Raw genomic sequence first — 16,851 nt, forward strand, 5'->3', positions numbered from 1 at the left:
AAAGTGAATTGATATTTGTCAAGCGTGGCACGAACGGCAAGTATTAACTTGTTCTAATTTATGCTGTTTTAAATTTGTAGACCAATTAAATATGTTAGTACTGATTAACCCTTGTTTTTTTTGTTTTCCATTTTACTTCTATCGCATTCAAATCTATCGTTCGATCGACACTGTTTCTCGAAAACAGTCGATCTTTTGTATATAAAAAAAAACGTCTAATTTGGATCAAACAATAAAACTAGAATGTATCCAATTCAACATAAAAATTAGTGATGTAGTACACAATGTGTGAAGTGGTACACATGTTAAGCGAACGGAAACCACGTGGAATAATGTTTTTGATGATCGCCTCAATATACTGTAATTTATCCTGAAATTAATGTTGTCCTATGAGGAAATAATAAAGTACACCGTTATGAAGAGATATTTATTAACAGTTAATCTCAGAATGATTATAAAGTGAGTATTCAACAGTATAATCTGCCTACCCACCCACCCCATTTCTCCGTTATGTCATCAATCACTTTATTGGTTTTGGGCTTATTTTATAGGTCCCTCGATAACTCGCGCCTCACTTACAGTACGGTCAATGTTTTTGGACCCCGATGTGCGCGAGTTATCAAGGATGTGGTGTATACGATTGGTTTCAGTGTCATTATATATCTTCAGTGTTATATTCCATACAAGGAATCAAATCACAAAATTACATTTTCTCTTCCTGTTACATTGACCCAGAGACAGTGGGACTGGCTATGGTACAAAACACAGCCTAGCTAAGATATATAAATAACCAAAAGTTAAATTATTTTATCTTTAGTGGTTTAAAGGTTATACTCCTCTAGTCAAGGAATACAAATCAATGAATATCATTTTCCACAGCTATGACCATGACCTTGTGGCAGTGTGATGGTGGTTATGGCACATTACCCAGTCATAATATATACATTGGCAAAGTGTCATGAAAATATCTCTATTATAAAGTTACAGATCATGTTGTTGTTTTTGTAGGGTTTAATGCCATTTTTCAGCACACAATAGGCTATACGTGGCAGCCAGTATTAATGGTGGAAGAAGAACCCAGGAAAACCCTGGTAAGAACCACCGACCAATGAGAAGCTACTGGCAAGCTTTCTCACATACCACATTAGCTGAATCTGAGACTCGAAGTCACGCAGACAGAGGTGAGATGGCAGTGATCCGTAACAGAGAGCACTATAGACCTCTCTGCCACTCAGGGCCCCTTACAGATCATTCAAGCAAATGCTAATGGATGGATCAATGGACAGACATCATAACATAAAAAGAGACAACTCCTGCATGAATGATTATAGGCTCACAGAGGAATAATGAAATCAAAAGAAACTGAAACTAAGATTAAATTTATACTAGCTGAATATTATAGTTCAATGCCTGGCAAGTAGGTAATTCAAACTGAAGGAAGTGCTGCAGTGTAGTAAATACATCGATCTGTAAGCAATGTAGATATATGGTGCTGTATAAAGTTACAAGATGTATATATTCCAGAGTGATTCCATGATATGTGATGAAAGTGATAAATAACACATGCACACAGGATTCCATTATACATTCATGTGCATTATTGATGTAATTACTGTTATTTTAATTTAGAAAAATATATCATCAAAAATTTCTACAATAACTATATAAGTTTTTGCCTATTCAACAGCTTTACTCTTGTCACATGGCTCCTGGTTGGTGCACATACCAGGAGGAAATCAGGACTGCCTATAAACACACTAAGTTTGAGTAACTCATCTTTTGTCTGATTGGCTGAACTTTTTGCTTTACCTTTGTTACATGGGTTATTATTGGTCACTCACCTGTAAATCAGAGTTGCTTGGACACACTACAGAAGATGGTCTAGAGGGCACAGGTGGAGGAATTCTGGACTCCGTGGATTGATTCTCTGATATACTCTGTACACTGGGCAGTGTTGGTTCCTATCAGAGTGCATGTACAGGTTATGAATATGTAGAGTATATAAATATGCAAAAGTTTTGTCATCATTTTGCAGAGGTTATTATGTGTACCAAGTATTCCCTCATTATAAAGTACCTCAATTTAGCATAGTCTCTATTATAATCCAGGTATGATCATGGTTCCCATTTTGGAAATTAATGTAGTTATGATATTGAACCTACATCAGTACAAGTCAACTTCACCTGCAACTTGGTACACTTTTACAGCCCTCTGAATAGCATTATAGTCACAAAGCACTGTAATTAGGTAGTTACTAACAGCATTATAGTAACAAAACATTGTAATTAGGTATTTCCATAGTTACCAATAGCATTATAGTCACAAAACTTTGTAATTAGGTATTTCCATAGTTACCAATATCATTATATTCACAAACATTGTAATTAGGTATACCATAGTTAAAAACAGCAATATGGTCACCATGTACTGTAATTAGGTATAGCCTCTTTTGGAAACCTCATTATCTGCTCTTTTTCTTTCAAAGCTCTTTAGTGTATGGAGGTTAAGCTAGAAGCATTTCCAGTAGGTATTGCCACTGGTTGACATTCACAGTTTGCAAAACAGAACAAAGTGAATGAAATTATATTTCTTGCCATGGGCAAACTTTCTAATTCAAAGCCCTAAATAAATGCACAGTAAAGTAATTAATGGATAATTGTTAGGCACAATGGCTATAATCATATATCAAAGGGTATGTGTATAACCTGTGCAGATACTTGCAATTACATTTTTTTTAAAATACAAGATAATTTTAAAATAAAGCAATGAACACACAATTCCTTTGCAAATCAACAATAATAACAACACAAATAAATAAAAACAAAAAAATGAATTACAATTAAACTGAATGTTGAAAGTAGCATTTTATTTTAGTTAGTCAATTATGAACCTTCATTCATGACTATATTCTATATTATGCAAAATTCTTAGAATATACATCTGAATATGAAATCCTTCTGTTAACCTTCTTTAATTAAACAAATCATTTACAAAATAAATAATTTCCACTGCATACTTTGTTTCCATTGTTTTAAAAATTTGTACTATCAACAAATTCAGCAATGAATGTTATTTAATGTTTCAGTTTCCATTTGCATACGATGATTGCATACTTTTTAAAATAGGCAAGTTTCATACAATTATCATCGTCAGTTTTGAAAATTGATTACGTTTTCTGCTGTGCAGTTCAAGCAGATATGCATGCCTCTGATGATTAAAAACTTCTTTTGATTTTTTTCAATGAAAAAGTTAAGAACAAACAAAAGTAATTTCCATTGCTTTTTTTATTACCATTGCGTATCATTTATCCCGTGTGTATTTTATTTCCATTCCGTTCCATTTTTTCAATGCATATTTTAGTCTTACCAATCTATAATACACTAATCATGTTCCACAACAGCTGGCCTGTTTATCAGTTATTTTACTAACTGTGAGCTATATATACTGTTTTATTTGTGGGCACTTCTCTGTCCTTTAGTTGTGTAGCTATCAGCCTTTGAGGTGGCCCCCACCCCCAGCCATCCGAAAATTTTAAAGGCTTTAATGAGTTTTTGTATCCCATGTAGTGTAGGTGTTTGTTTTTCTGTAGGAAATCAAAAAGACTTTGGAAGAAACAGAGTATTTATTATTCCTGTTCAGGAGTTGCTCTTTGCATTTTATTATTTTATGGTGGGTCGGAAACACAAGGTCCCTGGAGCTGGTCCCTTTGTTTTTACTTCCTGGTATATTTCTTTACGACATATACTTCCTTCCTCAGACACTAGGTCTTGCAGCTGGTTTCTATATCATGGAACCAAAATTTTAGTGATCTTGACCAAGGAGCAATCTATTGTACTGTGTGTGTTATACGTGTATGCTATATTGTGTTAATCATGCTATATCATGTTTGTGTTAGGAATGGCCATTTTATATATATATATATATATATATATATATATATATATATATATATATATATATATATATATATATATATATATATATATTAATTAGTATTACAATTTTTATCTACTCTGTTTATTTTAAGGAGAAAAAAAAAACAGAAAAAATGTGTAAGGTATAATAATTGTATAAAATTGTGTGTTGTGATGGTTCTCCAAGCAAAAGAGAGAGAGAGAGAGAGAGAGAGACTGAGATTGATTTTCTTCATTGCATCGCTGTATACACATGTATTTCCCCCAGTCCTTTCCTCCATAGTAATTGTATACCGTGAGAAGGGCTAGATATAACTCATGCATCATGATTAACATAACTAAATACAAAACACTTGGTAAAGACAGATTCGTTAGTGATGACAGCAGTTATCTTCTTCAGTGGCAAAATTACCTACTGGATGTAATATATACCTAGTACAAGAGGGAGATAACCAGGTTACTGAAAGGGTCTATACCATTGTTACCAATAGCATTATGATCACAATACACTGTAATTAAGTATACAATAGTTACCAATAGCATTATACTCACAAACATTATAATTAGGTATAAAATAGTTACCAATAGCATTATGATCACAATACACTGTAATTTGGTATACCATAGTTACCAATAGCATTATGATCACAATACAATGTAATTAGGTATACCATAGTTACCAATAGCATTATGATCACAATACATTGTAATTAGGTATACCATAGTTACCAATATAATTATGATTACAATACACTAATTAAGTATACAATAGTTACCAATATCATTACACTCACAACACACTGTAATTAGGCATACCATAATTACCTATAGCATTATAGTCACAATGCACTGTAATCAGGTAGTTACTCACAGCACTATAGTCACGAAACATTGTAATTAGGTATACCATAGTTAACTATAGCATTGTAGAATACGGTAAAAGAATTTAAGTCAAAGAATTTGAAGTTTAACTTGTAAATATGAAAGACTGAGAAAAGTTTCAAGAGGCTTATAACTGAATGCATGCTTTTGGCTGTGCTGATGGAATGGTGGGTGCAACAAGGATCAAGGCTTGAAATTTTACACAATGCACACACTCAAGAATGGGTGCAATCTGTGTGCATGTACATAATTACCCATATACAAGTCATACATCTAACTGTAAACATCACTGCATTTATCCTATAATAAGTCTGTTTGATGACATCATCCTATATTTATCCTATAATAAATCTGTGTTTGATATCATCCTGTATTTATCCTATAATAAGTCTGTGTTTGATCACATTATACTGTATTTATCCTATAATAAATCTGTTTGATGACATCATCCTATATTTATCCTATAATAAGTCTGTGTTTGATCACATTATACTATATTTATCCTATAATAAGTCTGTGTTTGATATCATCCTGTATTTATCCAATAATAAGTCTGTGTTTGATCACATTATACTGTATTTATCCTATAATAAGTCTGTGTTTGATGACATCCTCCTATATTTATCCTATAAGTCTGCGTTTGATCACATTATTTTGTATTTATCCTATAATAAGCCTGCCTTTGATGTCATCATCCTGTATTTATCCTATAATAAGTCTGTGTTTGATCACATTGTACAATATTTATCCTATAATAAATGTGTTTGATCACATTATACTGTATTTATCCTATAATAAGGCTGTTTTTGATCACATTATTTTGTATTTATCCTATAATAAGCCTGCCTTGGATGTCATCATCCTGTATTTATCCTATAATAAGTCTGTGTTTGATCACATTGTACAATATTTATCCTATAATAAATGTGTTTGATCACATTATACTGTATTTATCCTATAATAAGACTGTTTTTGATCACATTATACTGTATTTATCATATAATAAGCCTGTGTTTGATGACATCATCCTGTATTTATCCGATAATAAGCCTGTGTTTGATGACATCATCCTGTATTTATCCTATAATAAGCCTGTGTTTGATGACATCATCCTGTATTTATCCCATAATAAGTCTATGTTTGATCACATTATACTGTATTTATCCAATAATAAGATTGTGCTTGATGACAAACCCATTCATTTTAATGAAACTCTGCAAATATTTATTAATGAACGTCAGTAAAATCAAAAGCCCACCTGTACTTCTGGAAAAATTTATTTGGCTGGTCCCCTGAACTTGAAAGAAATTCTCTAAACCCAGACCTGCTGACGTATCGAGCATTGGCAGAGCAAAGTTTACACTGCAACTTCAATGGCAATCATGGGTACAGTGCTGACCCTGATTTGCAAGTACACAATGGGACAATAGATCTGAATTCATGTTGTTTACAGTTAGGTGCATTTCATACTCAAGCCAATATGTAAATCAGCAATTTGGACATTACTCACAACAATTCGATCCCATCTCCACTGAAAAATACAGGGCCAACTCAAGATAGTATTGGTGGAGTTCATTTGTTAAAACATGCACAGAGAGTCTGCACCAGTTGTCATATGGAGCTGGTGCTTGCATGACTGTCCCTTATTCATGATTTCATATGTGGCTAAGTGCTGGATCAACACATTTTATTTTGAAAGACTTGAAAATACAATACTTGATTCTTTGTACTCTCTTTCTTGTGAATAATTTTAGGAAAATTTATTTTTATTTTATTCTCCAACACACAAATTTTCAAAGTTCTTATAAAGCATAAAGTTTTATGCATGAAAAACTAAAGTATAAAACATGATTATAACAAAAAAATACAAATTACGTACAAAACCATAATTATTCTGAACATCTTTTATTTTCCCAAAGCATTGGTTGGACAAGTAGAAAAGACAAGTTCTGACTGCTACATGATTGCCAATTCCTGAAAATCTGTAAAATCATTATGTAAATGATGGCATTGATATAAGCTATTGCACCAGTCCGTCTATAGTAGGTATATTACTACCAGTTTTCAAACTCAGTAATCCATTTTAACAAGCTTGTAATAAGCTCTTTCATATCGATTACTAATGGGTTTTGATAAATTAAATTAAACAAACACATGCACACCACAACACTGTTTTTGAAATTAATTAATTTAAAATGATCATATATCAAAGATTGTTACACTGAAACCCATATAGTCTGTCTCTTATAGGAACAAAAATTTTAAAGTGAAGTAAATAATCTACCACACAGATTCTAAGATAAACATATATTTTAAAGCTGAAACTGACCCACATTACTACAGACCAAACTCAAAAGTATCCACAATAATAACGGATCAAACTGTCAGGGACCCACAATAATAACAGACCAAACTGTCAGGGACCCACAATAATAACAGACCAAACTGTCAGGGACCCACAATAATAACAGATCAAATTATATCAGGTTTATTACACATATAAAAATTACACAATAAAAACTTTAATACTTTTAAATATCTCCATGTGATTTTCATGATATTTAAACCTCATGGGAAAGCATACATTTCCATCCACTCGGATTATATATAACAAAATATTAGTATGCAACTGGAACCTATAACGCATAGGATATATTTCCACCAGACATGTACAATTTATAATTATATTTATATGCATTTAGAACCAATAACCCAAAGGTTAGATTTCCACTAGACATATACAATTTACAATTATATTTGTATGCATTTAGAACCAATAACCCATAGGATAGATTTTCACTAAACATGTACAATTTATAATTATATTTGTATGCATTTAGAACCAATAACCCATAGGATAGATTTTCACTAGACATGTACAATTTATAAATTATATTAGTATGGAATTAGAACCTATAACCCAGAGGTTAGATTTCCACTAGACATGTACAATTTATAAATTATATTAGTATGGATTTAGAACCTATAACCCAGAGGTTAGATTTCCACTAGACATGTACAATTTATAAATTATATTAGTATGGAATTAGAACCTATAACCCAGAGGTTAGATTTCCACTAGACATGTACAATTTATAAATTATATTAGTATGGAATTAGAACCTATAACCCAGAGGTTAGATTTCCACTAGACATGTACAATTTATAAATTATATTAGTATGGAATTAGAACCTATAACCCAGAGGTTAGATTTCCACTAGACATGTACAATTTATAAATTATATTAGTATGGAATTAGAACCTATAACCCAGAGGTTAGATTTCCACTAGACATGTACATTTTATAAATATATTTGGAATTAGAACCTATAACCCATAGGATAGATTTCCACTAGACATGTACTATTTATAATTATATTTGTATGCAACTGGAACCTATAAACCATAGGATAGATTTCCACTAGACATGTACAATTTATATTTATATTATTATGGAATTAGAACCTATAACCCATAGGTTAGATTTCCACTGCATAATGAATCCATAATTACTGATCTGAATACTTAGTAAAGCCCGACTCCTCATTACTTACTTTTTTCGTGATCTGGTCCATGAAAACATCATCCACGAGTGACATTCTGTAAGAAAATAAAGGTAAAATAAATCAAGTGATAAACATTCACTGGCTATTATCTTTCCTTTTTAAGCAATCCCATGCACAAGCAAGAGTACCACATGATATGCCCATCTTGTAACATTCCCATTTGATGACCTTGACCTTTGAGCCAAGGGACCTTATTATGGTACGTGATATACCAACTAGTCATCATGTACAATGGTACTTCAAGAAAGCTTCTTTATCACAAGTAGTTCAACAAAAGACCCAAATTTTATAGAAACTGGAAGAAATATAAAGTCTCCAGGTCTTGAGAGGAAACAAATTCAGCCAATCTGACATCATCAGTATGTAATGTATTACAGAACCTGTCTATAGCAATGGTATTATAAGCTTTTTTTAAAACCAAAATGGACCAAACTAGGACTGGAATTCAATCTTCAGCATGGTAACAAGATTAACCAATCAGATGAAAGATTACCTCATTAATATGCAAAGTTCCTGCTAATAATCAAACTCATCCAATAACTTGATTCTACAGACATCTTTCACACTTTGGTTTCTGGACCACAACTTCAAAACTCTTCAGGACAGGTACGAAACTTTGCATACGTCAGACAGACGTGGGTCTTTTACTTTAATGTCATAATTTGGCAGCCTTCACTTTCATATTCTGTGCTGTTCTTTTTGGCTCTCCTGGTCATAAGGTCAAGTAAGAGGTCAAACAATTTCCAATAATTACAATCTTAATTGAACCTGTCTGACTGGACCTCCTAAGCAACCTTAGAGAAAACCCCATGTCAATATGGTAGACATCGCAGAAAGTCTTTCAGTGACAGCGCCATGTCAATACAATCATCCTTTCATTAATAAGAAAGTTTTAAAAATGGTTGCCATGACAGCCATAATGAATCTCAGAATAGCACTATTTTCATTTAGGACAAACTAGGCATTATAAGAAGTTTTTTTATATGGAAACTCCAAAGTCCATATGACTGTCAATTTAGTAGTAGTAGCAATAACAAGGCTTTTTGGAAAGTTTCACACACTGCATATTCACTATTTTGGATGTCCATAGGGCACAATTTTCATTTTGGGTAAGTGGTTCTGTGCCTTTAAAGTTTGGTGGCACTTGTAAAAATGTTATAAAAAATTCTAGGTTTGCACCTAATGTACTAGTGGTCTCATGGTTTAGAAAGCTGGCTCCATATTTTTTAAACTGATGGGGCCATTGGCCCACTGGCACAAATACAAACATTGCATCAAGATGCACATGAGAACAAAAGAATGCCATTTTTTTTTAGCTCTGATGTTCAGAATGTATGGTCAGATGTGGAGACTTGGAATAATCACTGCTGTCATGACCATTATAGACTATAATCCTGGTTTAAATGGATACCAGTATTTGCAGAAAGGATCGGAAGGGGTCTGGTATCAAATCTATGATGAATCAAGTTTTCTTAATCACAGCATTATAAAGAAACTGGATAGAGCACATGGTTTTGAGCATAGCAATTTACTCCATTACATAATCTACAAGGGTCTAAACTCTTATTTTGAAATCATGAAGTAAAATGAATGGCATATACCCTGATCTGCTGGCAACTAATGCAATGAAAGATTTAGGTCTATGTTGTCTGCAGATGTATGTAATTGTCTTACAAAGGCCAATACAATCTAGCCTAACAATTTACAAGCCGGGTCTGGAGCAAAACTTACTTAGATTCCCGGATGTTCAGGAAAGATCCAATGTTGCTGGAAGTTGATGCTGATAAGTACACTGACTGGACAGGGTCAGGGTCCAAAGACTAAAGGGAGAAAGAAAATAACAGTTAAATTATCACAATTTTTATGAGTTCAAGTTTTAACCAAAAAAAAAGTGAAATTATCATCCATGACAGTTTAATAAAACTTAAAAGGTAAAATTGTCTTTTCATTTTCTTGACACATTAAATAAAAAGGATCCAGTTTCTTGCCGATTTTGGCTTATGGCAACTTCTGCTACTCTATTCAGTCCACTAGTTGACAATGTACCAGCTGGCACAATGTAATAAGCAATAACAAAATATACATCTTTCAATAAAATCAATGTTATATTGCCAACAGTTTGCTTGCATGACTGAAATGTCCTTGACCTCAGTCATGATCGTAAAATTCCATATGTTTTTCCCCCAATAAATCCTCTCATAAGATAATCTTCTAAAAACATTTAGCAAGATTTGGAAAAGTCACAACATTTGTCAATTAAATATAACCATCTAAGACATGGGGGACCATTAGAAACAAATGCTTCATGTAATTATGTAGATATGCATTATCAAAATATATCAAGATGATTTGTCATCAAGATGTTAAGATTTTGGAATTTCTCTAAAAGGATTCTACACATTCATTTTAATTACATTTTCCAGACTGTACAAGCAGCAGCGTCCAAATAATGGACCAAAAATATTAAAAGTACATGATCACTGGAGCTTGAAAAGTACTTCAAAATGAAGTACTTTTAGTATGGTGATGGTCTGTCGAATGTTTGTCAGGAAAACTACAGTAACTTGTAGTATTGCATTTTCAAGTTACAACTATGCTGGGGTATTATTCGATTTTGCACCACTCTGGTAATAACATGTAAGGGTTACCTGTTAAATGTTCAACGATTTCCATCAGATGATAATAATAATAATAATAATAATAATAACATTGTTTGCATATTTTAAAAAATATGGCAGCTCAGTACTTGATTTCATCTGCTTCTCTAACACCTATAAAAGCAATCAATGGCATGCATATAATACACACACACCAAAATAAAAACACACACAGCAACAAAGCACATACAGTTGATGAATCGATGAAGAAAAGAAAAGAAATCAAATCTATCATTACAAATATATATGAAAAGATTCAAAAATTGTATTAGTCTGATAAATCAGGTAATTATACTGATAGACCATTTGGGTAAATGCATGTTTTACGCCCCAGTATTTCTTGGGACTCTTAAGTTATAGTCATGCTTTGATCATGTGACTTGACTCAACAAATATCATCTGTTCTGATGACTGAATTGGGGCGAGTGCCTTCTATCAGTACATCATAGCTTATTTGGTTCCCTTTATCTCAATGGCCAGCCATCAAAAGAATGCATTAATTTAATTTTTGACTGTGTTGTTGCACATGTCTCCAATCCTGAAAATTTAAATTTATAATACAGCACATCTCCAAATTGGGACCCATTAGGTCCACCTCAGGATGTACCAAGCAAGCAGTACTCCAGTTTTTCACACCTCTATATGCATGGACTGATACAATGACAAATTCCTTACACCTCTATATGCATGGACTGATACAATGACAAATTCCTTACACTTCTATATGCATGGACTGATACAATGACAAATTCCTTACACCTCTATATGCATGGACTGATACAATGACAAATTCCTTACACCTCTATATGCATGGACTGATACAATGACAAATTCCTTACACCTCTATCTATCCATGCAGAAGAACCAGACCTGGAGAACTGTAGAAGATTAAAAAGCCGGTTATCATCATTAAGAATTGCATACTGAATGAACACTTACTGTATATACTCGACAAACCCAACTGAAATGAAACGACCCAGATCTGCCAGCACATTATGCAACAGAAGATCTAGGTCTGTGCAGTCTGTTAGACAAATCAGTTGAACAAATACAGATCTGCATAGACTTTGATCGGCAGGTGCATTATGCTATAGCAGATCAGGATCTCTGTTTGCAGTTAGACTCAACTTAAAGGAAATGGCTGATACTGACCTAAAGATACAATTAAAAAAACAACAAAAGCAACAATTACCTGCCATTCAAGATTACCATAACCTTCATTTATGACAGGGCTACATGCAAAGAGAGAATCCAGAAATGGCAAATATATATAAACCCCCGTGGTTTTAAAAAAAAACGAAAGAAAAGGCAGTACTTTACAACGTATAAACTGTGATATGCCTGAATATACAAAAGAACTATTTGATGCAAATATGCTTTATGCTCAACATATTGTGACCACTTAAAATGTCCCAAACCAAATACTGAAATGATTACAATGAAGTTTTAAATATTCTGCAACAAAAATATGGAATTATTTGCCCACATCTGATGGATCAACTGCTTCTGTTGAAAGTTCTAAAGAAACACATCTTAATTATTTAAATTAATATTTAATTTAAAGTTTATATTAAATTGATTTCTTCATGTCATTATATCTTTGCACATTTCCTGTTTCTACTGCGACTGTTTTGTCTTTGTGCATGCGATTCTGTCTTTTGTTTTAAACTGATTATGTTCAAAGTACTGTACAGTCAAATCACTTGATTATTCCTTGTTAAATGTTGTGATTTCACTTTTGTTTGCTCCACAATTAATAAAAAGATACATGCATGCAGACTGTTTGAAAGGAGCTGAGAGACTCGTGGGAGACTTGATACTACTATATTCTAATACCATCACTAAATAAACTGTTATTATTATCATTATTGTTATCTATCCAGACCACTCCAATACCTGCCACATACACAGGTCAGTACACATGAAGATTATGGTGGCCAGTATTAATGGTGGAGGAAGAACCTGGGAAAACCTCGGAAAGAATCACCGACCCACGAGAAGCTACTGGCAAGCTTTCTCACATACCCACATTGGCCAAATCCGAGACTCGAACCCACACAGACAGAGGTGAGATGGCAGTGATCCGTAACAGAGAGCACTTTAGACCACTTGGCCACTCGGGGCCCTGAACTCCAAGTGTATCAGGGTATAAACTGTAGGGAACTCCTAGTGTACTGTAGAGAACTCCTAGTGTATCAGGATATAAACTTAGGGAACTCCAAGTGTATCAGGGTATAAACTGTAGGAACTCCTAGTGTACTGCAGATAACTCTTAGTGTACTGTAGGGAACTACAATTGTATCAGGGTATAGACCGTAGGGAACTCCTAGTGTATCAGGATATAAACTGTTGAGAACTCCCAGTGTATCAGTATACAGACATTAAACCCACAGTAATATTATCATAAAGTTTTGGATGCATGCATTTGAAAACTTAAAAAAATTTCATTGTGATACTTAAGCAGGTGAGACAGACAAATCAGGAACTCCCAGTAGAAAAGTGACAACTACATCTCACCAAATCAACAAGAAATAAAAATGAAAATATTAATAATCAATAAAACAGTAGTTATCAATCTATCAAATGAAGAAAATATTACTGATAAGTATCAAAGAAGCAATTAGGAAATATAAAATCATTTAACTTTATTTCCTATGATAGTGCAAATAATTTAAGCCCTTTGAAAACTCCTGAACCAGCATAACATGAAGTTATCTGTTTATACTGTCAACCTATAGTTGTCTCTGGGATCTCTGTAACTTGCACCTGTTTTGACATGGGACTAAATAAAAACACAATATTGCTAAAATATTGGATGGAAATTATTCAAGTCTTTTATTTTAAATTTTTAAACCAACATCCCATATCTCAATGCCAGGATTCCTACATCTGTTTCCACTCCAAGTCATATGCTTTTATAATGTAATCCTATGCTATTCTAAAGCAGGGGTGGCCAAAATATGGCCTGCGACCTGGTCTTATACATTAATTTAAACCATAGGGTATGACTTTAAAAATCAATTATCTTGCTGCTGTTGGAAGTTGCCCATGATGACTATTCTAGCTATACCTCTAGATGATCATGACTATTCTAGCTATACCTCTTGATGATCATGACTATTCCAGCTATACCTCTTGATGATCATGACTATTCTAGCTATACCTCTTGATGATCATTACAATTCTAGCTATACCTCTTGATGATCATGACTATTTTAGCTATACCTCTTTGATGATCATGACTAGCTTCATCAGTTTGACTGCATGCATGCCAGATGGGTTTAATTTGATGAGTAAAGATGCAATGAAAAACAATTTGCAGAAGAGTTGCTTGGGGAAACATCCCAATATGGCTGAACAATATCAAACAGCTCACTCCTTTATGCACAAACTGACTTACCAGTCCAAAACTATTAGTGTACAAGATCTCGAATCTCTCATATAAAGTCATAAGGTATTAGATGGTGTGGTGTTAAGTCAATTAATTCCAGTGGAAACAGTGTTAGCAAATAGACATAGGAGGTGAATTTGAAAATTTCAAATAATTCATTTAATCAATTTCATCTAATTTTTAGCATTATTGTGATCAGTCAGAACTATAATAGCGAAAAAAGCTGAGACAGTAGTTGTTGCAACAGCAAGTCAGGTTCTACGATACTTGCTTGAAAAACTAAAAAGCAGAATGAAATAGGACAACTATCTGCCATTGCCGAATATGCTGTAATGTCAGATCTGCCAGTCAACTATATGATGCATAGTGATCTGCCATTCTTGTACCATCTATACTTGCTTATAAGTCAAATCAAATTGAAAACAACAAAGATCCTGATATGCCATATCATAATGTGCCTGCAGATCAGGGTCTGTATTGTCTGTTTTACTGGTTACTCCTAACAAACTGCACAGATCCGGATCTGCAATGGCAGATTTGGGTCTTTGCAGTTTGCCTCATAAGCGAGCACATAAGGTATGTGATGACAGGTATGTCACAGCAGATGCCAGTGAAATATGCAGTAAAAATAATCTGTCACTGTTGTACACGATGGTGGCTATGTCAGTGGAGTATGTGATAACAGATCTGAAAGAGTAGTACATGATCACAGATCTGGCTCTACACTGCAAACAGTATACACAGATAAATCAGTGTAGTAAGATATTTCAAGCTGCAGAAAACAAACACACCAGATGCGAAGAAATTATGCCAGACCCTTCCACCATATATTGAAAGGAAATAAATAGAGGTCCTGTAGTCAAAAGAAAAATAAGCAATGCTCAAAACTACTGAATACAATTTTTTTGGGCTGATCTAAATGAATACACCTCTTTGGATATGCTGCAATCTGCCAAGAAAAGATGTCTCCTTTAGCCACATCACATGTGATGCGTATAAGGTTGGGCAGATGGTATTTGTTCATATTAACTTGAGCAAGTCTTACTGAATTTTACTGTTGACTGAAATTTCAAACAAATTCTGTTACCTTGGAATACACTCATAAAAAAAATGTAACCAGTTTAATAAAATATCCCTGTGTGTTTGATTTAAAAATGAACTTGGAAGTGGAACATTTTTTATAACTTTTATTTATGGGTTTTTGATCTTTAATTTTGTTCCATCATTAATAGTTCAAGCCCCAAAACTAATTTACTCCTTCAAATAGGTAAACATCAACTTTACTGTGAAATATGAAACTACTTTTTCCATAGATTTTAGGATCTGAGTGAACATGACCCTTTATCTCGCATACACACTTTTGGAAGTTTCTATCACATTCCAATTGAAGCACTTTTCAATGCCTCAGCACGATTTGCAATGAAGCACGTTTTGACACTGCAGTAAACTACAACCATTTTGAGCTGGTTTTCATAATAACACCTTTGGGAAAAACCCTCTATTGAAAACTGCTGGCATTTAGGTAAATGACCATTAGGCCATGTATTGCAAGTTAAGATTTAGTCATAATCTGCTTTTCAAAGTAACTGGGACAGATTCTCCACTCTCCATAATGGAGTACATGGATTTCATTCAGCATTTTCTTGTGTTTGGATGAAAAATATTATGACTATTAAGGTTTCAAAAAGTCAGATATAGGCTCTGATATTTGCCTGGCAACATTGATTTTGGAAAATAATTTACCAAATTTAGATATTTAGTGCAAAAGATGCAAACAATGAACCAGTATAATTAGAGGTTGAGAAAAGTCCACTAAGTTGATCACGCAGCTTCAGTGACTTGATGGTGAATGAGTTCTCTCAGGAATTTTAAGCATATTACAAATTCTTTAGTAAAAAATAATTATACAACTATAAAGATCTGATTCTACTCTTAAAATGTATCCATCCATAGAAAAATATTTACAAAAAGGTAATATGGCTAAAATTTTACTACACTGCTATAAATTTTTACAAGCTGGCCTATTGGCACAGGCTCATTTTGGCAACATATTCTATTTATAGCACACTGCACTCTGTGACTTTGGAACATGCCCCAAAACAACCTACACTTTAACAGACTCTATGACATGAAGTGTTAAACTGTTTCCCAGACCTTAACAGCAGCTATTTAAACTGTTTCCCAGACCTTAACAGCAGCTATTTAAACTGTTTCCCAGACCTTAACAGCAGCTATCTACAAAGAGGCATATTACAAATAATAAGAGAATTCTGATATATTCATGATTCTAAAGTTTTTGAAAAATAAAGTTGTTTTTTTGGTAAAACTGATTTTAAGTATGCAATACTTACCCATCACTAATGAGTAGATTTTAATTTTTTTTATTTAAAAAACATTGTCTATTCAATAGAAAATTGTCAATTAGACAAGGTCCACTCAT

General features: G+C 33.4%; 1 protein-coding gene across 3 annotated transcripts in view; it reads right to left on the reverse strand.

The window, feature by feature from the left end:
- The window catches only part of LOC149802224 (dedicator of cytokinesis protein 4-like), a 365,588-nt gene that overhangs the window by 34,356 nt on the left and 314,381 nt on the right, over positions 1 to 16,851 (reverse strand). For all 3 annotated transcript variants that reach the window (XM_089956651.1, XM_089956650.1, XM_089956649.1), the window contains 3 exons: positions 10,095 to 10,183; positions 8,352 to 8,397; positions 1,842 to 1,961 (listed from right to left, as the gene is read on the reverse strand). In XM_089956651.1, the coding sequence (XP_089812777.1) occupies positions 1,842 to 1,961; positions 8,352 to 8,397; positions 10,095 to 10,183 (255 nt within the window). The remainder of the gene's footprint in view (positions 1 to 1,841; positions 1,962 to 8,351; positions 8,398 to 10,094; positions 10,184 to 16,851) is intronic.

This window comes from Sinohyriopsis cumingii, chromosome 4, assembly GCF_028554795.1.
Source record: "Sinohyriopsis cumingii isolate HCF-2022 chromosome 4, ASM2855479v2, whole genome shotgun sequence".
NCBI classification, from domain to species: Eukaryota; Metazoa; Mollusca; class Bivalvia; order Unionida; family Unionidae; genus Sinohyriopsis; species Sinohyriopsis cumingii.